We start from the raw sequence: 26,681 nt of genomic DNA, 5'->3' as shown, positions 1-26,681 counted from the left end.
TAGGACATAGTCCTAGCAATGAGATGCTGGGTCAAAGATCCTACATACTTAAAAAAAAGCTTAGTAGACTTGTTTTAGAGCAGTTTGAGTTTCAAAGCAAAATTGAGTGGCAAGCGCAGAGATTTCCTATATACCCTTTTGCCTCCGCATACATATCTTCCCCCACAATCAACGTCCTCCACCAGGGTGGTACATTTGTTGCAATTGATGAACCTACATGGACATATTGTTATCCCCCAGAGTTCATAGTTAATATTAGGGTTTGCTCTTGGTGTTTTACCTTCTATGAGTTTGGACAAATTTATAATGACATATATCCACTATCATAGTATCATACAGAGTAGTTTCACTGCTTTAAAAGTCCTCTGTGCTCCACCTATTCATCTCTCTTTCTCCACCCATTCGTCTCTCTTTCTCCACCCAACCCCTGGCAACCACCAATCTTTTTATTGTCTTCATAGTGTTGCCTTTTCCAGAATGTCACAAGGTCAGAATCATCCAGCCTTTTCAAAATGGCTTATTTCACTTAATGATATGTATTTATGTTTCCTCCATGTCTTTTCAACTTGATAGCTCATTTCCTTTTAGTGCTGAATAATATTCCATTGTCTGGATGTACCAGAGGTTATTTATTCATTCACCTACTGACGGACCTCTTTTGCTCCCAAGTTTTGGCAACTATGAATAAAGCTGCTGTAAACATCCACGTGCAGGTTTCTGTGTGGACATACATTTCCAACTCCTTTGGGTAAATACCAAGGAGCATGATTGCTGGATCATATGGTAAAAGTATGTTTAGTTTCATAAGAAATTGAAGAACTGTCTTCTAAAAGTGGCTGAACCATCGTGCATTCCCACCAGTAATGAATGCGAGTTCCTGTTACTCCACATCTTTGTCAGCATTTGGTGTTGTCAGTGTTCTGGATTTTGGCCATTCTGATAGCATTCTGAATGCTTTTTTATGCACTGGATTGCTGAGCAATTTCTTTCCCTTTGTGTCTCTGAGCTGAGCTCAGAAGTGGCATGGGCCAGCCCTCGGCTGGAGGATTCTCAGTCCACAGCTACATGGGGACTCCTGTGCCACACCAGGAGCATGGGGATGTAGTGAATGCTGTGCTGTTCCCTTCAGACCCCCTCATCAGACCGACTTGCCCAATCCCAGCCCCAAGAAGGCCAGATGCTCCCGGCTCCCAGCTGCCTCCCTCATGGGCAGTTGTCCTCAGCTGTGGGGACCTGTCTTGCCCAAGATTAGACTGGGAGGGGCTTCCTGAGACTAGGATGGGCTGATTCAGGAATACCAGGGAAGGGTCAGCTTCTCCATCTGCCAAGCTCAACTTTCCTCATTCCTTACAGTGAACCCTGAGACCATGCCTCCAAAACATCTGCCTACCTCTCTCTGCCCTGGAGTCTGTACCAGGGAACCTAGCATCAGACAGCAAGTGATGCTGAGTCATGACGATCTTCCTGCAGCTCCTGGTGGGCTGCAGCCTCAGGTTCCCAGAAGAGTAGACTTGATGTAGGCTCTGGCCTGGGGCAGGGTGTGGGTGTCAGATCTTCTCTTGTTCAGGGGACAACTTCTTGATCACCTTGTTGTGGAGAGACGGTGCCACAGCCCAGACCTCCCTTGTGAGAGGGGACAGTGTACTGGTAGCACATGCAGACAGAAGTGCTAAATGAATACATAGAAACAAAGCTTTAGGGCCATGGTTTCACTGTGCCTTTTGGGAAGTGGAGTGGCATTGTGGAATGTGTGAGGCCTTTGGGGGATGAAATCTTCTTTCTGTCACTTACAAGTGGTGTGACCTTGGCCCTGTTGAATGACTTCCTTTCTTGTTCATTTTGTGCATCTTGGCAATGACAATAATAATACTGTCCTCATAGGATTACCGTGAGGATAGAAAGAGCTAATGTGTTCTGGGCACCACGTGGCATACAGAAGGGGCTCAAAAACAGGTGGCTTCTTTCCTCTCTCCCTTCTGTCCTATCATATGGTTTGGCCCAGCCTCTAATATGGTAGGAAATGATATCTCAGTGGGCACTTTAAAGGAGCAGACAGGCTTCTGTTCTGCTCAGAGTCCCATAGAAGGCATCTTGGTGGCACCTCTTTTCTTCTGCATCTTTCCAGCAGGTAGAGAGTAAAGCCTATTTTCGAGTTGAAGATTACATCCCCGCAAGTCTGATTGAGAGGATGACGGCTCTCCGGGTCCAAGTCGAAGTCTCAGAGCTGCACCGTCTAAGTCCTGTGCTCTGGGGAGAGGATGCGGAGCTGGAGTTCTTGAGGGTGAGGCCTTTGGACTCTTGAGAGGGTGTATCAGTGTTCAAGGGCACATAGTCGGCAATCCCCTCCAGAGATTTCTCTGGGGCTGGATGTGCTCAGACCCACAAGGAAGTATGACCAAGGGACTTGAGCCTTTGGAAGGGAGGAAGCTCCATCGCCCTGTGGGGCAAGGAGAGACTTTTGGAAGCAGATGGCATTGGAAATGATCCCCCCAAATAGGTAAGATTTATTGGGCTGGGGTGGGTATGGCAGGGCCTTTCTTCAATCTTGGAGCTCACAGTCACTATTCAGTGAGTGGGGGGAGACCACATTTCTCATAGAGACATTTCTGACAACTGAAGTAAAAACCTTGCGTGTGAGCCAAAAGCAAAGCCATTGGAAGACTTCAAGTTTGCAGCCTTCCGGGCACTGTTCTCAGCACAGCACAGGTGGTGTGGTCCATACATATGGGTGCAGCTCTGGTCTACTCTTTCTTTGGCCCTTTAGCAAAAGCAGTGATATTTCAGTCCCTTATGTTTGTGGGCACACAGAGCCTCCGACGAATAGCTTTTGCTCACTCCACGACTTACACCTGCAGTGGACCAAGCACAGTAGCAAATAGAGACAGAAAGGACATGCTTCCTGCCACCAGGGAGTCCCAAGTCTTGTCGGGAGGACAGATGGGTACCCAGAGGCATGCAACACTGTGATAACTGCCCAATGAGAACAATAACAGTACCAGTTACTTTACTTCAGGGTGGGAGGAAATGGCCGCTCTGCCTGTGCAGGTAGAGCTCGGGGGCACGTGGGAGGAGGCCCCCCAGCTTCCCCAGGGTGATGTGCCTGGTGGGGCCTTTAGAGCTGGGGATCAGTTTCAAAAGGAAACTCCAGGGTTTATACATTTCTTTGTACAAAAGTCTCCTGAAGCGGGTAGAAATATTCTGTGTTTTCTTGCCTTTGATAGAGACAGTCATTTGAAAGCAGAACTGCCAAGGTGAGGTCTGTCCATTTTTTTTGGTCAGTCACTTGGAATTGTCTGCAACACCTAGCACAGTGTAAACCCTCAAGCATCTCATTTGAGAAGCCCGGGCAGAAAGGCTCTCACTGTCTTCCATTATCCAGACTTCATGTGCGTTCCTTGTTAAGGGGATGCAGCATTTCCTTGACGAGAGACAAGTGGGGACTTCAAAGCCATCAGCACACATCCGATGGAAAGTGGCCACAGGACCATAGAGCCAGCGGACAGAATAAGGACTCAGGTCTGCAGAGGCTCCTGCAGGCAGACGATGTCTGGCCTGCCTCTGCCCAGGCCCTGGCTTAGTGTGCTGGGCTCACTGTGTCCCTCCTTCCTCTGGTTGAAGGATGACAAGTGGTTGTAAAGGAAGCCACCATCTTGTAAGCAAAAATGCAGGAAATTCTTTAGGGCATATCTTTGCTTTTTAATCGAAGTATAGTTGATTTACAATATTGCGTTAGTTTCAGGTGTACAGCAAAGTGATTAAGTTATATACATATATTGATATATATTTTTTCTGATTCTTTTCCATTATAGGATATTGCAAGATATTGAATATAGTTCCCTGTGCTCTACAGTCAATCTTGCTGTTTTTCTATTTTATATATAGTAGTGTGTATCTGTTGATCCCATAGTCCTAATTTATCTACCCCCCCCCCCACCGCCCACTGCTTTCCCCTTTGGTAATCATAAGTTTGTTTCTATGTCTGTGAGTTTGTTTCTGTTTTGTAAATAAGTTCATTTGTACTATTTTTTAGATTCCACATATAAGTGATACAGTATAATATTTGTCTTTCTCTGTCTGAGTTACTTCACTTAGTATGGTAATCTCTAAACTTTTTTTTAGTCTTTGATGGAAAACACTAAATAGATTTGATTTGCATGCGATCTTACCAGTTTCAAGGAACACCTACCGTGGTTCCCCACAGTTGTTGGTTGGGCTTGCTGATGCTAGGCCTGCCCACGGTACAGACACATGGACTAGAGAGTTCTTGGTAACCCCCAGACCACATTGTGACCCTTCTTGTTACGGCTAGTGTTTGTTAAACAAGCCCTCTCCTCCATGATTATAAAAGTAGACGTTAGCTCATGATCCTGCCCCCTGGAGACAGTACGATTACATTTGAGTATATTCATCCTTCTCTGTGCATTCACATGTGTACATGCATATATATTTAAAATTGGGTTTATATTATATAGTCAGTTTTGTGTTTTTTTATAATCCCATCTCACTAAAATTTTGAAACTTTATTTTGAGTCAACACATGGGGTACCCTAAATTTTTTCTCAATACTCTGTTGTTTGGCACATAAATTGTTTTAAATATGGGACTATTTTAAACAATACTGAGGTTAGTATTTTTACTACATAAGTCATTAGCTGCATTTCTGATTAATTTCTTGGGAATAGACTCTCATGAGTGGAATTACAGGGTCGAAGGTTAAGAACATTTGAAACATTGTTGGTATATATTTCTGACACTCTACACTGCAGTCATTTTGTTCACTTCTTGTCCTCTCTACTAAGTTGTAAATGTCCAGAGGGTCTTGAATCCCCAGAGCCCAGCACATAGCCCAGTTACTCCATAAACAGTCACTGGATTGTTTAATTATAGCTCCTCGTGGCTCCCTTTTCCATTATCAGATGGCGCCTATTGGCCTCCGGTTCACTGATGACTAATTCTGCTATTTCATCATCTCACACTAGAAGGAGACTTGGCAGAAGTCCAGTTTGGGTACTGCTAAATAACATACTCTGTCTCCAAGATTCACAGTTATATTAGCATATTAGTCCCAGAACAACCTGTTCAAGGTTAACTCAGTGTTTTCCAAACTTCTTCAACCATGGAACCATCTTTCCACATAACTAGGGGTTGCCATATGCTGTTAAAATATTTTCTTTTCTTTTCTTTTTGCTGTTGAAATCATACTGGTTGTACCCTGTGTTTTTTCCCACTTAGTGTTATAACAGATGCATTTCCCAGATAATTACAAATGCTTTGTAAATATCCTTTGTAAAGCTTGCCTGATAATCCCTTTTAAGGTGGTACTGCCTTTAGGAAACTAGTCCTGCCAACCCAATTCTGCAAGTGTGCAACAAACATTGCTCTGATCAAGGGTTTGTCTTGATCATTCAGTATATTTTCTTAGGACAGATTCCCAGAAGTGGAATGATAGGGTCAAAGGATATAAATTGCTGTAAATCTCTTGAAGAATATCTGGAAATAATCCATTTGTTCCAACAATTTTTAGTACAGCCAGGGTGCTGTGTGGGCTGGGAGCCAGAAGAGCCTGGGTCCAGTCTCAGCTTTGCTGCTCACTGTAGGGATCAGGCGAAAACGGTGAGATGGCCCTAAGCACAAGGAGATGAGGTGCCCCTCAGAGAGGAAAGTCAGCAGTAGCAGCACAGAGTGGAGGAGGAGTGATGCCACAGAAGATTCCCTAGTAAAGCATGGAGACATAGGTAATATTATTTATTTTACAGATGGAAGATGCCCTTGACGACATTACATAAATTTACCTATGTTTGCAGACTTTATGGAAACTCTGTATTTTAGTTGTTAAGAGTGAAGACTCAGAAGAAAACAGACTCATCTTTTCATTCCTGGCTCCTAAGTGGGAACTTTGACAGACTACTTAGGCTTCCTGTGCCACCATTTTCTCATTTGAAAAGAGGTAGCTACACCTATCTCTTATGATTACTGTGAAGATTAAATGAAATAAATGCATGAGAAATGTTTAGAATTGTTGCTGAACTGAACTTAGTCCTCTCACCTGTGCATAGTAAGGCCAATCTACGGACACCCGGTTGTGGTGAATGAAAGTGCAGCATTTATTGCAGGTGCCAAACAAGGAGAATGGGCAACTCATGCTCAAAAGACCCGAACTCTCTGATGGCTTTCAGGGAAAGGTTTTTAAAGACAGGGTGAGGGAGAGGGCTGTGGGGTGTGTGATCAAATCATGGACATTCTTTTGATTGGTTGGCAGTGAGGTAATTGGGAGTCACCATCATCAACTTCTGGTTCCAACCAGTCTGGGGGTCTACATGCTGGTGGTGGTCAGCATACAGTTAACTTCTTCCTCCTGGTGGGGCTTTCAGTATCTGCAAAACAGCTCAAAGGATATGGCTCAGAATATTATCTATAGCCTTTGAGGAGGAATTACACGTTCTTAACTTTGTTTAACGGCTCTTATTAAATTGTCTTGCTTGACTGTTTTCCTTCGTTTCTGCATTTTCTCACTTGTCTGATTAAATTTATTCTTTGGAACTCGGGGAAGGACTAGGAAGCTAAAGTTTTTCTACAAACAAGAGGCAGGCGGAAGACATGGGGAGGGTGTGTGTGTGTCTGTCCCAGGAAGGCCCCATAGGGTCCTGCTCCATTACAGAATGGCACTTTACCATTTTAAGAATTTTGTGGCTCCAAGTACTTCAGTATCATATCCCTCTCTATATAATTAAAAAATTAAAATAAATACTAAACAATTTAAAAAATGTAAGCAAGTCTAACAAAGGCATCTCTATTCTGATGATGACTACATTAATGGTTTAAATTTTTTTTGAACTATCACATCAAATTCTTTTCTTTTTTTTTTAACATCTTTATTGGAGTATAATTGCTTTACAATGGTGTGTTAGTTTCTGCTTTATAACAAAGTGAATCAGTTATACATACACATATATCCCCATATCTCGTCCCTCTTGCCTCTCCCTCCTTCCCACCCTCCCTATCCCACCCCTCTAGGTGGTCACAAAGCACTGAGCTGATCTCCCTGTGTTATGCGGCTGCTTCCCACTAGCTATCTATCTTACGTTTGGTAGTGTATATATGTCCATGCCACTCTCTCACTTTGTCCCAGCTTACCCTTCCCCCTCCCCGTATCCTCAAGTCCATTCTCTAGTAGGTCTGCGTCTTTATTCCCGTCTTGCCCCTAGGTTGTTCATGACCTTTTTTTTTTTTTTTTTAGATTCCATATATATGTGTTAGCATACAGTATTTGTTTTTCTCTTTCTGACTTACTTCACTCTGTATGACAGACTCTAGGTCCATCCACCTCACTTCATTTCAATTCTCAATTTCATTTCTTTTTATGGCTGAGTAATATTCCATTGTATATATGTGTCACATCTTCTTTATCCATTCATCTGTCGATGGACACTTAGGTTGCTTCCATGTCCTGGCTATTGTAAATAGAGCTGCAATGAACATTGTGGTACATGACTCTTTTTGAATTATGGTTTTCTTAGGGTATATGCCCAGTAGTGGGATTGCTGGGTCATATGGTAGTTCTGTTTTTAGTTTTTTAAGGAACCTCCATACTGTTCTCCATAGTGGCTGTATCAATTTACATTCCCACCAACAGTGCAAGAGGGTTCCCTTTTCTCCACACCCTCTCCAGCATTTATTGTTTCTAGATTTTTTGATGATGGCCATTCTGACCGATGTGAGATGATATCTCATTGTAGTTTTGATTTGCATTTCTCTAATGATTAAAGGTGTTGAGCATTCTTTCATGAGTTTGTTGGCAATCTGTATACCTTCTTTGGAGAAATGTCTATTTAGGTCTTCTGCCCAGTTTTGGATTGGGTTGTTTGTTTTTTTGATATTGAGCTGCATGAGCTGCTTGCAAATTTTGGAGATTAATCCTTTGTTAGTTGCTTCATTTGTAAATATTTTCTCCCATTCTGAGGGTTGTCTTGTCATCTTGTTTATGGTTTCCTTTGCTGTATCACATCAAATTCTTTAAAAGAATTTACCTAATTGTTTTGGGATGGCCCTGCTTTGTCGTACTTTAAGTACATGCCTGGTCTGGCCATTGGATATTTCAGCACCAATGTCCAACAAATATTGTTTTGGATGATGATGATGACGATGATGATAGTGGCAATGAGAGGGTCTCTCCAAAGTTAAACAAAGCGGGGAGGTTCAGGGTCCAGAAATGCAATGAAGATCATGTGAAGAGCTGTAGGCTTTGAAGGCAGTGAAACCTATCTGCACAGATTACTTATCAGCAGAAGGAGAAAGGTCAGCAAAGAGCTTGAGAAAGGAGCTCTCAAAAGCCATAATTTGTCCTCATTTTTGTGACCCCACCTGGGGATGAGAGAGGTTAGGCAGGACATAGAGCCCTCTGCTCAGGGGTAGAGATGAGATACCAGATCTCACCAGTGAAACCCTTCTGAGAGGGTTTCAAATGCCTGGAGAAAAATGTCCCTGCTGTGAGCTGAGGTACATCAACCATTTGGTAAAAACTGGAGCCTTCCAGGTGAAGATGAAGATGGTAGAGACCAGAATAGAGACATGATTACCATTCAGACATAAAAACATTTGTGTTAGGTTTATACTCCAGCCTCTTAAGATTTTGGTTGGCCTGATGCAGTTCCCAGCTCTGATTGACCCTCATGCCCCTGACAAAATTCCATCTCCTAAACTGGTAAACTGAAGACAGATCTTGTGCTGTGGGGACCCCACCAAAGCACTGCTACGTGGTGAGAAGTGCCAGTGATTGGTCATTTTCTCTGCAGGATGTTCATGGCTCATCTTGCTTTAACAGTGATGCTAACCATTTGGAAGTTTGCTTTCTGTGCCTGGGCCTCAGTTCTTCCATCTGTAAAATGAAGGGGTCGTACCGGATTGTATTGCAGTAGACTTTGGGAAAAGGATTCTTTACTTTGAGATGATTCAAGAGAGTCTGAATTCTACAACTTTGTTCAGAATATTTTTACTCTATTGTACCGTTTTCATAATAACTGTGTTCCAAGTGTCTTAAGGTACTTCATTAGGAAAGGATTCCTTGGGTTAATAAAATAGAAAAACCCTATCATACTTAGAGGTACGGAGGAATTCTATAGTAAGGAGATCTGTTTAGTTCAGTGTTTCCTAAACTTATCTGACAATCCTACTCTTTTTTTTCAGAACATACGTGAAGGTGTTTTTTTCATGGAATGGTTTGAAATCCATTATTTTAGACCAATGTGCCTGTCTCTTCTTAATTGGCCTTTTTCTCATTCCAGGTGACTCAGCAGCTCCCGGAATATGGTGTGCTGGTTTACCAAGTTCTCCCAGAGAAGACAAGGCCAGGAGGAGAGATGGCCTTGGGGCTCTGTGCCAAGGGAGTCATAGTGTACGAAATGAGAAACAACAGCAGAATTGCGACTTCACGGTTTCAGTGGAGAGAAATTGAAAAGATTTTGGCCTATGTGAGTGTCACTCAGTTGATTATGACCCATGCTTCATTTTTCTTTGATCTGTTATCCCTTTAAAGAGCGATAGGTCAGGTGATCTTCTCCTAAGAAGGTAAGCTCACAGCCTGTCAGCTAACCTGTACTCTGATGACTGTTACATATTTGGAAGAAGTCTACCAGGGGGTTTGAGGGTCCCCACGAGGCCATTTCTTCTCTGCCATCCGTCACCTAGTTCCTCCTCACCCCCATGGGCAGCCATTGGCCTAAAGGACTACACTTTCCCTCTGGGTGAAGTTCTTTTAATTTGGGGAATCTATTGATGTTGAGAGCAAGGTTGGAGGTGGGGGATGGAGGAGGAGAGTGTATAGTAGGTGCAATGGAGTCTGCATGCTTTTGAAACATTTTCCTTGTATTTTAATTTTCCCTTTGCACACATTGTACCGAGGCATCTGGCCTGTCTCCCATGGACTACAAGTGTGCAAACCTTTGTCAGCCATTTAAACAAAACAAAACAAAACAACAACCCTATTAAATGTACAATGTTTGAAATAACATTTGAACACCATTTTCTTGAATTCAGTTACAATAAATTTGACATCAAAAACATTATGTGTGTCACCATAGCAGAGAATGCTCCAGTAGCTAATCTACCTGCCTGTCCTGTGGGTCAGTATCCCATAACTTCAGCAATGATTTCATTATAAAACATGAAGTTCTTTGACTTGTGGCTCAAGAAACATTTTAGTTTTACTTTCTATTGAATTGTCTCTTGTGGTTTTAAAATTTTTCCTACTAACGAGATATTTTTTCATGATCTGATTCTTTGGTTTTTGTTTTCATTATCATTATCTAATGTTAAAGTTTCCTAAGCAGAACATAATTGATTTTATTCATTTTCTCAGTGTTTCTTGTGTTTCTCCCATCTTGGCTGTTAAAGTTGACGTATTGTTAAAGTGTGATTCTTGATAGAACTTCATAATAAAGTATTGTTTTTCCTTAGAAAAAAAGCTGACATCTAAAAATAAATAATAATTGAGCATAATTTTATTAAAGTGGCCTTTATAATATCAGGAAACTGACTTTTTCCCAAATATTTTTGACCTTATCTAAAAGTAATTGATATTTATTTCTGTGAACTTTTCAGAAATTTAATGACTCAAATAACTTTAATTCAACTGAAAGATTATTTGAAGAATTTTAATTATTGAATTTATTCAATGCTATTATATTACTTCCTATTTTCTCTATCTCATATTTAATTGTTCAAAATTCTCAGTGTAATTTCTTTTAAAACATTTGTAGAAATGCAGACAACCTACAAAGTAATTTTGAAAAATAGAATTTTTTGAAGACATAAAATTTAAGTCCCCTTAAGTATTTTATATTTAAGTTGGTTTAATTTTTACAGATATTTATTTTCCCCATGACAATAGACAATTTCTTGATTAAAGCTGGAAAATCATCAGGTTCACAAAACAAACTTAGTAGCTTAAAAACACCCTTGTCACGAATTAGAATTTTCATGTTGATGACCAGTCTCTTCCTCAGCATAAATATCCTTTTTTTTATGGAAAAGTCATCATGGGAAGTAATGTCACCAGCTGCTTGCCACAAACCAGGCGTCTTACACAGAAAATGACTTGGACTCTTCACACTTCTGCAAGCACAAAATGGGAACTCCACGAACAATACGAGAATGAGCTCAGGAAGCTGGTTTCAAATTTGCTTAATTAATAGCGGAAGCCGGAATGCTCCAGACAATTGCAGACATTTGTTTTGTCAGCCTGGAGAGAAGTAACAAAGGAAATAGAGGAAAATGCCATTTTTCAATGAATATGATTTGTAGGTGCATTGGTAGCCCATCTATGACAGAGACATCAATTCAGAAGATTATTCAATCAAGAAAGCATTCATTGTGTAATGATGAACCTTCCCATGTTAGTAACTGTTCTTGGGTATTAGCAGTAGTTAAAATGTCTGGAGAGAAATGCCTGAAATCTGGGAGAATACAGGCTTTGTAGGGCTCTTTTCAAGAACAAGGAAGCAAAGTTCCAAACACAAACAAGATTTTAAAGTGAGTGTTCATTTAGAATGAGAAAAGAAATCACCACAACCTGTGAATTAAAAAAAAAAACTTGAGGGCTTCCCTGGTGGCGCAGTGGTTGAGAATCTGCCTGCTAATGCAGGGGACACGGGTTCGAGCCCTGGTCTGGGAAGATCCCACATGCCACGGAGCAGCTGGGCCCGTGAGCCACAACTACTGAGCCTGCGCGTCTGGAGCCTGTGTCCCGCAACGGGAGGGGCCGCGATAGTGAAAGGTCCGCGCACCGCGATGAAGAGTGGCCCCCGCTTGCCGCAACTAGAGAAAGCCCTCGCACGAACCGAAGGCCCAACACAGTCAAAAATTTAAAAAAAAAAAAATAAATAAATAAATATATATTAAAAAACTTGAACAGCTACTGCAAAATCACAAAAGCAAAAAAAGTAATATTCTTATTAATGAACTCCCTGATAAACACTATAATTCTTTTTTTTTCCTTTCAAATTTTTGGTGGCGTACCCTCTGATTACTTTTCCATAGGATGATACTTTTGTAATATTTTCTCTACAGAGAAGAGAAATCTAATTTAGTGTTCCTTCTAGCATGGCTGATTGAAAGTTGTTTTTACTGTTGATGAGATGCATAAAACATGCAGCTTTGCGGCAGAGACATATTTGCTCTTTGAAGTGCCTCTGTAGGTTTCTAAATGCTACCAACACAGGAAAATCGAATACATTCCATATTGTGTGATTCCTATCAAAAAAAAGAGAAAATTGTGTGCTGTATTTATAAGGCAGTATATACAATTATAAAGTATATCCCTGATAAGATAAAACTTCCACTTAATTAGGTGTTTTTGAGAATTAAATTACAGGTTTTCATTTCTGATAATTGAAAATATTTCCCTCAGACTGGCCTTTGGCTCTGTGTATTAATTAATTAATTAATTTATATGCATCTTTATTGGAGTATAATTGCTTCACTATGCTGTGTTAGTTTCTGTCATACAACAAAGTGAATCAGCCATATGCATACGTATATCCCCATATCCCCTCCCTCTTGAGCCACTCTCCCACCCTCCCTATCCCATCCCTCTAGGTCGTCTCAAAGCACCGAGCTGATCTCCCTGTGCTATGCAGCTGCTTCCCACTAGCTATCTATTTTACATTTGGTAGTATATATATGTCGATGCTTCTCTCACTTCGCCCCAGCTTCCCCCTCCCCACCCCATGTCCTCAAGTCCATTCTCTATGTCTGCATCTTTATTCCTGCCCTGCCACTTCATCAGTTCCATTTTTTTTTTTTTTTTTAGATTCCATATATACGCGTTAGCATATGGTATTTGTTTTTCTCTTTCTGACTTACTTCACTCTGTATGACAGACTCTAGGTCCATCCACCTCACTACAAATAACTCAGTTTCGTTTCTTCTTATGGCTGAGTAATATTCCATCGTATGTATATGCTACATCTTCTTTATCCATTCATCTGTTGATGGACACTTGGGTTGCTTCTATGTCCTGGCTATTGTAAATAGAGCTGCAATGAACATTGTGATACATGTCTCTTTTGAATTACGGTTTTCTCAGGGTATATGCCCAGTAGTGGGATTGCTGGGTCATATGGTAGTTCTATTTTTAGTTTTTTAAGGAACCTCCATACTGTTCTCCATAGTGGCTATATCAATTTATATTCCCACCAACAGTGCAGGAGGGTTCCCTTTTCACCACACCCTCTCCAGCATTTATTGTTTCTAGATTTTTTGATGATGACCATTCTGACTGGTGTGAGGTGATACCTCATTGCAGTTTTGATTTGCATTTCTCTAATAATTAGTGATGTTGAGCATCTTTTCATGTGCCTCTTGGCCAACTGTATGTCTTTTTTGGTGAAATGTCTATTTAGGCCTTCCGCCCATTTTTTAATTGGGTTGTTTGTTTGTTTTTGATATTGTGGCTCTGTGTATTTTAAACCTTGTTCCCCTCCAGTGCTGACACCGCATACTTCTGGGGCTGGGTACTGTAGGGCACAGTCAATTTCACATGGCCACTGGCCCTATATCTTTATGCTGAGACTTTGAGTGAGTCGGTCCAATGCAAGGAGTATTCTGGGATGGTTGGCAATAAACTACTGCAGAAGAGACTGCAAATCGCATAAATAAATCCCGCTAAATCTACACTAAATGTAGCCCTATCTCAACTTCTCCTTAGTGAGATCTGCTTCCCCACCATGCAACGTTACCTATGGTGAGAAAAGTGAGACTGAGTTGCAGTGGAAAGAAGAGTCAGTGGTCTTAACAGATTGTGGCGAAAGCATCTTACTTCCCACGTTTTACAAGAACACAAGAAAATATGCTGGGTCCCTCCCAGGAAATGGCCTTCCCAAGTAGAGGCCTGGGACTTCAACTTCCTTAGCTTCAGGGCACATCCGCCTGTGTCTGGAAGAATCTTATTATTCTGCAAAGATGTATCAAACCAAACAAAGAAACCAGCCTGTGAACAAACAGCGGCAACAATAAAACTACTGGGGATGAAATATTTGAAATAGTAAAACCATGCTTAGAAACAAACATGATGTTACAGAAGCACCAAGTATTTTTGTTCTGCAACAGCAGGGATGTAAATACATTTTTCATGTTTGTGCTGAAAACCCTGGGATTCAAGTTATACATCATCTTATTCGTAGAGCAGCTTGCCTGTGTGAAAGTTGGCCTACAGATATGAATTTCCCATTAAATGATGTTATCAAAATGGAAAAAAATCCAAACCGCTACAGTGAAGACTGTTTTCAGCTTCATGCCAAGAAATGAGATCGAAAAGTTCCACTCTCTGGGATACCTTAGGGCACTGAGGTCCAAAAGGACAAGAGTTTGCCAAGAGTTTTTGAGCTCAAAGAAAGAAGTGGCACATGTGTGTGAACAATTCTCTTTTTTCAGATTTGTTCAAGAACAGTTATTTAATTTTTTTTTTTTGGTTGCGTTGAGTCTTTGCTGCTGCGCACGGGCTTTCTCTTTTTGGGGCCAACGGGAGCTACTCTTCGTTGTGGTGCGCGGGCTTCTCATTGCAGTGGCTTCTCTTGTTGCAGAGCACGGCCTCTAGGTGTGCAGGCTTCAGTAGTTGTGGCTCTCGGGCCCTAGAGAGCAGGCTCAGTAGTTGTGGCACACAGGCTTAGTGGCTCTGCGGCATGTGGGATCTTCCCGGACCAGGGATTGAACTCGTTTCCCCTGCATTGGCAGGTGGATTCTTAACCACTGTGCCACCGAAGTCCCAAGTTATTCAGTTTTAAAAAATGACTTATCTAAAATGTTTAATACCTGAGTGAACTTGATATAAAATTGTCAGGACTGTATGAAAGCATATCAATGCATACTGGAAAAGTAGATGGATTCTAAGCAAATATTCAACTTTGGAAAAGTGTGGATAAAATGATTAGCTAGTGGAATTTAGACATTATTATAATTTGAATACTAAGGAAGAATTAGTAAGGCTAGTAGGACAGCATCTATGAATGTTTGAGAAAACACATTATATAAAAAAAAATACTAGATATAGTATAGTTCAATTGGATTCAGAATCCATTCACATTAGTATAGGTTCAACATTACATTTGTTAATATAAGAAAAGGGTATTTAGAGAATGCTCAAATTGTCTGAAATTAGGTTAATGATAAAAAGGAGTTAGAGGAAAAGCAATGAATAGTTATCTGTCTTTTGTTAATATCTGACTGTGTGAATGGAGTTTCTTAGGAATGGTGACTATCATGAATTAAAAGGAATCAACATTAAAGAGGTTCAGGGAGCCCTTTCAAGCACAAACCCTGTATTTATAAAGTTATCTTTATAGGAGCAAGCTCAAGGTTCTTACTGAAATATGTAGAATAGAGATTTTATTTGGAAGTTATATATAAATTCATATCTAATATAATCTCTATTATTTTGTATTTTATTGTTCTTATTAGAATTTTATATTGCAAAAATTTATGGATTTTTTTCCTGGAAACTCCATATAGATAACCCTATATAGATAATCCTCTCCAGTTTATCACAGTGAGCTGTACAAATATTATCACTTTGTGCATGGACCTTGAAGGTATAAATGTAGGAAAGCGTTTCTTGGTGATGTGACCTCAGTTCCTGCTGCAGTCTCAGAAGTCTCCATCTGCTTCCTCATCTGTAGAATAAGGATAATGATGGGACCTCCCTCCTTCTATAGCTTCGAGGATGAAATGAATTAATACACAGAAAGGAGTTAGCACAGGGCCTGGCACATAATAGCATGAAACATGCGCCTACAGATGTGCTTTTATCTTTTCTATAATGATGCAAGCTGAGATTTTGCCTTCAATTTCTGGGCATTTGGACAATGCAAACTATAGGTGTATTTAATGGCCTTTCACAATGCACTACTTGCTGAGGGCCAAGCCTGTACTGAACTCATTTCATATTCTTTTCACCTAGGACACTCCTTGGCAGATAGCAATTGCCCAATAACAAACATTTGATTTACGAATGAAGGAAAAAATAAAAACAGGGGTTGTCTTTAATCTAAGAAAAAATATTGGGCCATAGTCAGACATCGGCCACACACTTCTGGATGCCTAGTACATTGGTATCCAACTGACGGCTCCAGCATTTGGCTATTTTCTGGATAGTTGTGCTTCAGTGGATAGGTGAGAATGATCAATATATTAAAGTCTGTGTTTGCTTCCCTCAGCGAAAGAAGTTCATCATCACAAGCAGCATCACTGGGAAAAAGCACATGTTTGTCACTGATTCAGCCAAGACCTGTAAATATTTACTGGGCCTCTGCTGTGCCCAGCATGGATTTAATGCTCAGACGAGCTCTCCCGGAGTTACAACTGGTGAGTAGACACTATCTTCTCAACCTCGAGATATTTGGCTTTGAGTTTGCTGTTGATCTCTCACCATTATTTCCTATTCATTTATAAGAGGGAGCAATATAACATAGTGGTTTCACCCTTCATACTCAGAGTGGTCTCTGCATGTGCATCACCTGAGAGCTTGCCAGGGATGCAGAACCTCAGGCCCCTGAATCAGAATCTGCATTCGAAAAAGAACCCAGGTGATCTGGATGCAGATGAAAGTTTGGGAACTCCAGGCTTGGAATGTGGAGCCTGGAGTTCAACAGACTCAGAGAGGTGCCACTTACTAGCTGTGTGACTTTGGACCGCTCACTTGCCCGCTCTGAGCCTTGGTGTCCTCAGTTGAGCAACTGGCCGTCCGGCAGGTTTGTGCTGCGCTCCAACAGGATAGTGTGTGTGCTGTTTGTAGCTCATCTAGAATGAGTGTCTGGCGTTCATGGCTCCATGTGACTAGTAATGGCAGCTCCTGCTTGTGGGGAGTTTTGTTAGGTGCCAGTCAATTCACAGGGGAGCTGTGTCACTGGCTGCTGCAGTCCTGGGACGGGGGATCAACTAGGAACCAAAATTGCTGAGCATTCGGACGTAGAACCAAATACAGAAAACAAAGGTGGCATATTATTTGCAGCGAAACCAAATAAATATATAAATATTTCTTTGAAATTTCAGAGTAGCATTTCCATGATGTTTCCAGGGAATTGGAGATAATGAATGTAAATTAATTATGTCTTACCTGCTATTGCTGAGATACAGTGTGAAACATCATCAATATCAATTTTATTGCCTGATATCAGTGAACATAAAATATTTATAAAGACTCCTTGGGCTTACTAGCAAAATTAGTCCTTCTAAGCCTGTTTTGCTCATAATATGCTATTTTCTCAAACTGCAAATTCTACCATCATAGGAGTTTGGGGGAATCTAACATTTGTGTGGCCTCCACATACAATGCTGTTCCTGCCTCCTTCCAGGCTCAGACCATCAAGATAAGCCTCATTCTCCAAGAATAAGTTCAAGGACAACCTCCTCCTTGAAGTCCCTCCTGATTGACTGCCCCCATACTCCCTTCCCAGGTGGAGTTGACTACCCCTCTTTTGTGCAGACTCCATCTTCTCACCTGTAATGTTCTGCCCCTTTTATTTGTGGATGTGTCTGCCTCCAGTTTGCAGTGGGCTGGGAGTTCCTGGTGGGCAGGGACAGTGTCCCAGTACCTTTACGGTTCCAGCATGGAACAGAGGTGTGTCAAGTGGGAGATGGTTAATACATGTTTTATTGAATGAATGAATGGATGGATGATTAGTGTGGAAATACAATCATTTACTTAATCATTCCTCTAGATTTTAAGTTTGCTTTTCATTTTCCAATAACATAAATAATATTGCAGTAAACATCATTGGAAGAAAAATTTTCTGTATTGTGTATTATTTCTTTAAGGTAGATTTCAGTTAGATTTGGGGTACAAAGGTTGGGGCATTTTTAGGGCCCTTGCTGTTTTCCTGAGTGCCATTCCCATGCCCAGTATCATTGTGCCTGTTTTATTGCATCCTTGCTGGAATAGATATTATCATGTTTATCTTTGTTCATTTATAGGGAAAAATGATTTCTCAGTGTTGTTTCATTTGACATTTCTTTGATTGTTAAGAAGTTGGACATTTTCCAAATGTTTCTTAGTCATTCTTCTGTGAATTGTCTCAACAAGCATATTACTCTATAGTTATATTTGGTTCCCTGGGGAGAGAGAAAATTCAACAAGCTTTTACAAGTGCATAAATTCAGGGCTAAATCAAGCAGGATCTGTCAGCATTGCAGAGTGGGACCACAGGCCTTCACTCAGCCCTTTCAGACGCATAGCAGGGGGCTGCAGGGATGCCGGTGGCCCTTCCATGAGCTTGTGGCTATGAGACTCTGCAGATCTGCAGTGGCTGCCCAGGATCTTGCCCTGGTTCCCTTTACCTTTTCCTTGGCTCCTGTACTCTTCAAACTCTGTTAACTAACCTTGGCTTCAGCCTTGCCATCTAGACTGATTTGGATATTTGTCAGCTACTTTCCTGGTGCCACAGTCAGGCTGTGAGTTCCCTGCCCCCGCCCTCCACCGGTGGACAGAAACCATTCGCTCTGCTTGACATGCCTGTGGCATTGGGACATTCTTGGTATCCCTTCCTTCCATTCCTGGAAGGTTATCAACTCTTGGCTCTCCTACCTACCAAGCAATCCTTCCTGCACCATTTGTCCAGCCAATTGAACCCCACTAAGCTAAGGTCTAATAATGATAACAGCACTTCCCACCAACCCCACCAGCCCCAGGAGGCCCCCTGCTTCATGCTGAATGCCTGATGCTAAGTGCTTGACATCCAGACTCTCATTCCCTGACCTCACTGTGTGATCTGTCCTGTTAACAGAGCATCCTTCCCAGTGCCCTGTTGTTCTCCAGCTTCTTGCAGGGACAAAGTCCTGCTCAGAACGCAAGGGCTGTGATGCTCTCATTCGTCTACTACCTTCTGGGAGCCCTCCTCCCCCAGGGGGAAGCCCCTTCTTCCTGCACCTCCAACCTCTATATGAAGGCTCCCTTGAAACCCATAAAACTTCTCTGAGCCTCTCCCTGTCACCACTTTCTTTCCCTGAAATGTCCCCCTGTGGGTATTAATATACACCACAATTAAAGCTAAGATCACTGTCCCTTTAGACCTTAGCGATCAGAGGGCTGGGCATGCTTCAGATGAATCTCCTGTGCTACTGTTTGTATCTCCATGTTCTCTGTACGTCCGTTTTCTGGTGTGGACTGTGGAGTCAGCCGAGTGTGAGTCCTGCTCTACCACCTACAAGCCCGGGGACCTTGAGCAAATTGTTAACTCTCTCTTAGCCTCACTTTTCCTCATCTATAAAATTGGTATAATAATATCTACCCCACAGGGTTATTGTGAGGATTAAATGAGACAATGCAGATAACATGCTTACCACTGGGCCTGGCATGCAATAAGCATGCAGGATGTGTGAACTGCTGGTGTGGATGTTACAGTCATTGCTGCTATGTGTCTGAACAGGTCCAAGCTCTGGAGTCAGATACTGGACAATTTCTGCAAAAGCTGCAGGTCATATTCAAATTGCTTTTAGTCCTCCTTTCTTCCTTGCCTACTGTATGTGAATGATGGTACCTAATGCCTCCTAGACACAGAACGTTCTCAAAAAGTATTTTTTAAAGGCTACCTTTTCAGTGGGCACAGTCCCGACAATGAACCAGGCACCGTTGTAGGAAAGGGGGGGGTGTCTGCTTGAGGAAACAAATGCTCTCAGTGGAGGCACTTCACTGTGCTTTAGATATGCACACACACACAAGCACACGCACACAAACACACGTACAGCTGGAGCCATACAAACGCCGTGTGCCCAGGCATTCTTTCCTTCTTGGTTTTAACAGGGAACAGATGGTCGGGACACAGTCATCATTTTCTTTTTTCAAAATACAAACTGGGCTTCGTATAAATCCTAGTTAATTTAAGGAATCTATCTGTCAAATCCAGTTTCCTGTGAATGACGTGAGGAGTGAAGTGGTGAGAGCCACTCACATTCCCGGGCTCATTAGAATCATTTATTACCTCTTTCTGCAGGAAGGGAGGAAGGAAAGTGTGAAAGCTGGGAGACAACACATCTGATCCGTATTCATATTTCAGAAAATCGGATCTTAAATATTATTACCAAGGAAACTAAGCCATGTAGAGGTGAAAGATTACATTCCACAGGGCAGAGCTCTTGGGAGCTCAGGTAGTTTGCAGACCTATTTGTTAAAACAACGTTTGGAGGATGGTTTGTAAAGGCAGTGAGCAGAGCGGATGACAGCGGTTAATTTTATACAAGGCTCTGCTGGTGCTGTGACACTGCCGTGAACCATGGCTCCAAGGCCCGTCAGCTGCCAGGGGGTGGAGGGCATCTTGTTTCCTCCTTCCTGTGTGTCTGAGTTTTCTTTCCTTAGTCAGTGCTAATTAGGCAGACGTGGCATTCTCAGGGCTAATCATAGGACAGCTCCACAAGCTAGCATGAGGAAAAATAAGCCCCTCCGTGCAGACAAAGAAAAGCCAGGACAGAACCTGGGGCCTGTGGTGTGTGGCTGCCAGAAGAGCGACGGGGCCAGCGTCATTCTTGTGAGTATTTATGTTTATCTGTTTCTCCCACATTGCAGACTATGATAAGTGTGTGCAAATGGCCAATCTGAGTCTTGCACACCTGGCCCAGTCCAAGCCGCTCACTTGGATTCAGAGACTGTCGTGCTCAGAAAATGCTCTGTTTGTACCTGGGCTGGAGAGTGCGGCAGGAGGCCTGCTGCACAGGTCACTGGATAACTTCACTGTGGACACCAGCAAGGGGACCAGGGCGCAAGGACTCAGAGGCAGGTGGGTTTGACATATCTGTTCTCTGGGCCCAAAGCATCATGTACTTGGTGCTCTGGAGTAATTCATACATGAAGACATTGTTTAAAGGATGTCAGATGTCTAAGGGAAGTATGCATTCATTGGGTAATTATCAACTAAATCCACAGAGATTTCCCAAAGGGCAGTTATGGGCCAGATCTATGCTAGACACGGGACAGACATCCCGTGTCTCCCTGCTGCGTTGCTCTATCTTTTGGTGGAGAAAGAGCTAGGTGATGATACAAAATTGAAGGGGACAAAATAAACAAGTTGCAATAGCCTGTTTAGCCAGGTACTGTTCTAAGGACTGTACCCATCAACTACTTTAGCCCTCACAACCCTGTGAAGTACTTTCTGTTTTCTCCCAATGTGAAACTTGAACACACACAGCTGGCCCTGGAGTCTGTACTCCTAAGTTCTACATTGCCGCTGCTTTCTCTTTTGATGGATTGCTTGCAATTTAATTTGCAAGGGAAAATAATGAGCTTATCAACACAACTTCACATTATAACATAATGATCCATAAATTTTAAAATAGCCTGGAAGTTGGATTGCACTTACATTACAAGTTCTATAAATAGCACAGATTCGCAGGCAGCACAGGACCAATGAAGGGGGCTGTGGGAGGGAGCTGTTTTTTGGAATGAGTTATACATCTGCTTCAGCAAGAGGGTATGGGTGATTGATTTGAATTGCAATGCATATATTATATCTTAAAGTAATTCTTAGAAAATTACTGCTCCAGATTCTGTTGATGCAAATATGCATCACCACGCACTGCAATCTAAGTCAATAATGATGAAGCAAAACTATCTATTATTGTTACCATGTAACAAACAACTCCAAAGCATAGTGACTTAAAACAACACGCATTTGGTTATTCTGTTTCACGATTTTCTGTGTTACAAATTTAGGCAGGGCTTGGCTGGGCGATTCTTCTGCTTCTCTTGAGCGTACTCATCAGGACTGGTCTGGAGGCTCCAGGACTGTGTTGTGCATGTGCCCAGGCCCTCAGTGGGGATGGCTGGGATGGTGAGCTCAGCTGGGCCCCTCCTCAATCCCAGTGTGGTCTCAGGCCCTCTCCATGTGGTGCCTCCATGTGGAAGGTAGTGAGGCTTCTATGTGGCAGCTCAGGGCTCCAAGGGCCCAAGGCGAGCTGCCAGTCTCCTAAGAGGCTGGGCCTGGAGCTGGCACAGGGTCACTTCTGCCATACTCTCTTGGTCAAAGTAGTCACATGTCAGCACAGATTCAGGGGCAGCAGAAACAGACCCCACCTCCTGATGTAGTAGGAGTGTGTCAAAGCATATGTGGCCATCTTTAATCTATCATTCAAACTGATAGTACTTTACAGCACTTTATAGATTAAAAGCCTGAAGGAGCCATGACTGACTCAAGGGCACCTTGAGAATATGTTGACTGCGAAGCACCCTTCCGGTGACCTGCCAGTGGGCACGCACGGGAGGGGACTGGCAGCCCAGCATGGCAGCCAGCCTTCTCAGTCGGAAGCTGAACTGGAGTCCTCAGTGATCTCTGGTTCTCCTCTAATGTTAGTTTATGAATGCCGGACTTTCACAACCCTTAGTAACTCACATCAGAGGTTATGGGTCACCTTCCATGAAAAGGGAAATCTAGGGTCTCTGGCCATCTGGAAGATCCCCAGAAGCACAGCCCAAGACAATGACTTGGGTGCGGGTGGTTTTTGTGGAGGTGATGCCGAGAAGCAGAAGTGAGCAGGGTAAGTGAGACAGGGAAGGAGGGAAAGTGAAAAGAAAGGGGGCAGTGTCATCAAGATAGCTGCTGTGGGCAGCCAGGGCTTAATTCCACGAGAAGTGCACAGGAGTCCTCCCAGAATTGTCTGTCTGAAGGACCAGGGAGTGGACACTTGTGCATCGGCTCCCATCCCGCTCTGGTGCAAGCTTGTCTGTGGGAGGTATGAACTCTCCTATACTGTTTGGTAAGGTGGGGGGATAGAGGGGGTGGGTGAGATGCCCAAGACGTTCAAGAAGCTCTAGGGCAGAAAGAGGACTGCATCTGAGGCAGGATCAGCATGAGCTGAGCCTGAGCTCATGTGGAACTGCCCACCACTGCTCTGGCCGGTCTGAGGTGGGACAAGGGCTGCACCCATCCGGCTCTGTCATCCCTGTGCATGGATGAGAAGTGCATCATCCTTGCTGTGGCTGGTGCAAAGATCACCCAGCCCAGGGTCCCCTTCAGGCAGAGTGCTGGAACGAGCCCAGTGCCATGGAAATCCACCTACACCTGCTCAGCTGTCTGCTGCGTGTGATGTTGCGCTAGTTGTTTATAACACCCGTGCCTCTCTTTCCTCATTTGTCTAGTGGTGGGAGCAGTGGTGCCCACCCCACTGGATGGCTGTGGGAATTAAATGGTGTTATAGAACCCTGAAGATGGGGTGAGTCGGTGATGAGTGTCCTAATGTTGGTGCCCTTCCCCTCGTCTCTAGGGGAGAAGGTAGGAACACAAACCCTCTTAAAGGGGATAGAATGGTTAAATGTTTAAGGCAGACACAGATACAGCTTTATCGCTCCCCCGAGAGATGAGGTGATTTCCAAGTAAGGGGACAGAGGAGGGCTGCATGGGGGAAGTGACAGCAGGTCTTGACCAACAGTGGGTTTGGGCACAGTGAGAAGGAGGGGAGATAGGCAGGAATGCCATGAGCGAAGGCCCAGTTCCTCTTGCTACAAAAATTGGTTGAGTGCCTGCTGTGTGCCAGCCCCGAGCTATGCACTGAGGGCTCAGCAGTGAGCAGGACAGACCCAGCCCCTGCCTCATGGCGCTCACAGAGGTGACAAGCAGAGGGCCCGTGTGGCAGGAGCAGGTGGTGCTGTTGACCAGCGGGCCAGAGCCAGGACGGGAGGGATGGGATGGCATGTAGACACTGACACTCAAGAGGTGGGACCCCGTTCCCAGCGTCAAGCCTGAGGGGCTGTGTGCTCAGCACTGCTTAGAACGGGGATGCCATCAGGGTGCCAACCCTGACATACGATCCCTGCCCCACCTACTTCACGGCACCTTTTCTGTGAGCCTTTCCTGACTGCCCTGGCCAGCACCACTGGCTCGCCTTCAAGCAGCCGACCCTGGGGCCCCTCCACCCTGACATCCACATGCATCTATCTGTCCTGTAAACGGGGAACTTCCAGAGGAGAGTAACGCGCCTGTCTCCTCCTCAGCTCTGAGGCCAGCATGCGGAGACTTTCGGTAAATGGCATTATTTTCTTTAGGTTTGCATTTTTAAAAGCTTATTTTTTTTTTTTAAATTTTTTTTATTTATTTTATTTATTTATGGCTGTGTTGGGTCTTCGTTTCTGTGCGAGGGCTTTCTCTAGTTGTGGCAAGTGGGGGCCACTCTTCATCGCGGTGCGCGGGCCTCTCACTGTCGCGGCCTCTCTTGTTGCGGAGCACAGGCTCCAGACGCGCAGGCTCAGTAATTGTGGCTCATGGGCCTAGTTGCTCCGCAGCATGTGGGATCTTCCCAGACCAGGGCTCGAACCCGTGTCCCCTGCATTGGCAGGCAGATTCTCAACCATTGCGCCACCAGGGAAGCCCTTAAAAGCTTATTTTAATTGTGGTAAAATATACATAACATAAAAGTCACCATTTTAACCATTTTTAAGTGGACAGTGCAGTACTGTTAAGTATATTCTCATTGTTGTGCAGCCAGAATTCTTCTCATCTTGCCAAACTGAACCTATGACCATTAAAAGACAAGTCCCCATCCCTCCCTCCCTGAGACCCTGGTAACCATCATTCTACTTTCTGTTTCGATGAATTTGACTATTTTAAGGACCTCACTCTACTGTAGAAGTGGAATCACACAGTGTTAGTCTTTTTGTGATTTGCAGTAGATGCTGCTTTTTATCCTTTTTAAACAATAGACTTGTACGTGTGACTTGCATCACATGGGCCGTGGCAGCCTGAGGCAGAAAATCCCTTCCTTTCTCCAAAGGCCCTCCCTTGTGGCCTTTCTTGGCCCCTCTAGGACTGCTGGGGTACCTCCTTCTTTGAAACCCAGGAGTGCTCTGCCAAAGCCTCTTCCTGGGCACTTAGGTCGGCTCTAGATGGCATGAAAGGCACCCATCCCTCAACTTGCAGCGGGCTGGGAGCTCCCAGAAGGCAGAGCCCATGTCTGATACACCTTTACCCTCAGTCCCTTGCCAGCCCAGGGACTGACATCTAGTAGGGTCTCAGTCAACTTGGGTTGAACTTGCTGAAATGCACAGTATAAACAGGAGCCGTGTCAGAGTGAGGCCTCCTCCCTAATCTCTGAAGAATGGCCTTGTGCTTGTCCCTCGCCCTACACCTGCCTTCTCTCCCCACCTCGCTCCTCTTCTTCCCTTTCTAGCTCTGGCCCCTTGAACAGCGCCAGGCTCTGTGCCCGGAGCACCTGGCATCACTGATCCCAGGTTGCAGTGAGAGGTGCGGTGGCAGCATCCATCCCTGCCTTGGGCCGGCCGCCTAAAGCAGTGGGGCAGGTGTGGGCTCCCTGAGGTTGGGGCCAACCTGGGTGATGAAGGGCTGATGGATCTGTTCAGATGGTCAACCTCCTGGCCTTCCTTCTTCAGGTGAGGCCCAGTGCTGGCTTTTTCCAGGGCTCTAAGTCCTGTGACTTTGCCTCTATTCTTTCTGCTCACTCTGTACTTTGTTCATCCCTGAATGTAGCTTATCTTGAGCAAAGCTGACCCTGTGGGTAGGGCAGGGTCCCCACTTAATTCATTATTCTTCTAGGGCCTAGAACATCCTTTGTTTGATAGAATGCTGGCTTGGCAAAGCCAACTGAATGTCGGCATGAAAGATTCTTGTTTTCAGCTCAGTATTACTAGGGGGTAGCCAACTCCAGTATCTGCAAGGATCAAGCAGGTAAGTTACTGTGTGAAGCCCTCAGGGGCCATCACAGTGGCAGTGATGGAACAGGGCTGGCCCAGCTAAAAAAGCAAACAACAGAAAAATCAGGACCCACTAAAAATATCAGTGCTTTATACTTACTACCTCATTTTGGGACCATCACAAGTCTAGGAAATAGGAATATTCTTATTTTCTGGTTAAGGAAATGGAGGTTTTGAAGGGCTGCTTATTCAACTCAAAGGAGAGATAGTGGGAGGTTCATAGGGGGCCTGGGTGACTCTAGGGTCCCCTCTAAGATAGAAAGCCCCCAAAGCCATTCTTTCCAGTGTACTTCTGATAACCAGATCAGCCCTTGATGGGGTCTGCCTATGGATCTGTTGATTGATGAGCATGGGGCCACCACCCATACTCAGAATGGCAGGAAGTTGCCTTCTAGGGGCATCTTACCTCATCTTGTTGACTTTCCCTGCAGGCCCTGCCCTGGCCACGAGCAGCTGGAGCACATCTGTTTGACCCAGAAGCCAACGACTTGTGACCCTCTCTCTGGACTGCCTGCTCAGAGCACACACACAGGTACGGGCCAAGCCATGGGCTTGGGGTAAAGGAAACCTTACACGTGACTCTTGCTTTCAATCTTTTGCCACTACTTCATTTTGCTTCCCCAATAATGTTCACAATCTTTTTGCTTTCCCATTAATCTCAAAACTACTTATGTAGAAGGTGAAAGATTTATTCGATCTGAAGAGAAACCAGAGTATTCTGTCATACAGAGTGAAGTAAGTCAGAAAGAGAAAAACAAATACTGTATGCTAACACATATATATGGAATCTAAAAAAAAAAAAAAGGCTCTGAAGAACCTCGGGGCAGGACAGGAATAAAGACGCAGACGTAGAGAATGGACCTGAGGACACGGGGAGGGGGAAGGGTAAGCTGGGACGAAGTGAGAGAGTGGCATGGACATATATACACTACCAAATGTAAAACAGATAGCTAGTGGGAAGCAGCCACATAGCACAGGGAGATCAGCTCGGTGCTTTGTGTCCACC

At 43.7% G+C, this 26,681-nt stretch overlaps 1 protein-coding gene across 1 annotated transcript in view; it reads left to right on the top strand.

The window, feature by feature from the left end:
- Positions 1–26,681, top strand: part of FRMPD2 (FERM and PDZ domain containing 2) — a 79,594-nt gene that overhangs the window by 24,243 nt on the left and 28,670 nt on the right. The window contains exons 12-16 of the mRNA XM_082407150.1: positions 2,126–2,281; positions 9,282–9,467; positions 16,206–16,353; positions 20,546–20,756; positions 26,107–26,207. Of these exons, the coding sequence (XP_082263276.1) occupies positions 2,126–2,281; positions 9,282–9,467; positions 16,206–16,353; positions 20,546–20,756; positions 26,107–26,207 (802 nt within the window). The remainder of the gene's footprint in view (positions 1–2,125; positions 2,282–9,281; positions 9,468–16,205; positions 16,354–20,545; positions 20,757–26,106; positions 26,208–26,681) is intronic.

The sequence above is a fragment of the Balaenoptera borealis genome (genome assembly GCF_965194805.1).
Source record: "Balaenoptera borealis genome assembly, chromosome: 10".
NCBI lineage: Eukaryota > Metazoa > Chordata > Mammalia > Artiodactyla > Balaenopteridae > Balaenoptera > Balaenoptera borealis.
The sequence above is the reverse complement of the archived record's forward strand: the minus strand, read 5'-3'. Positions and strand labels throughout refer to the sequence as shown.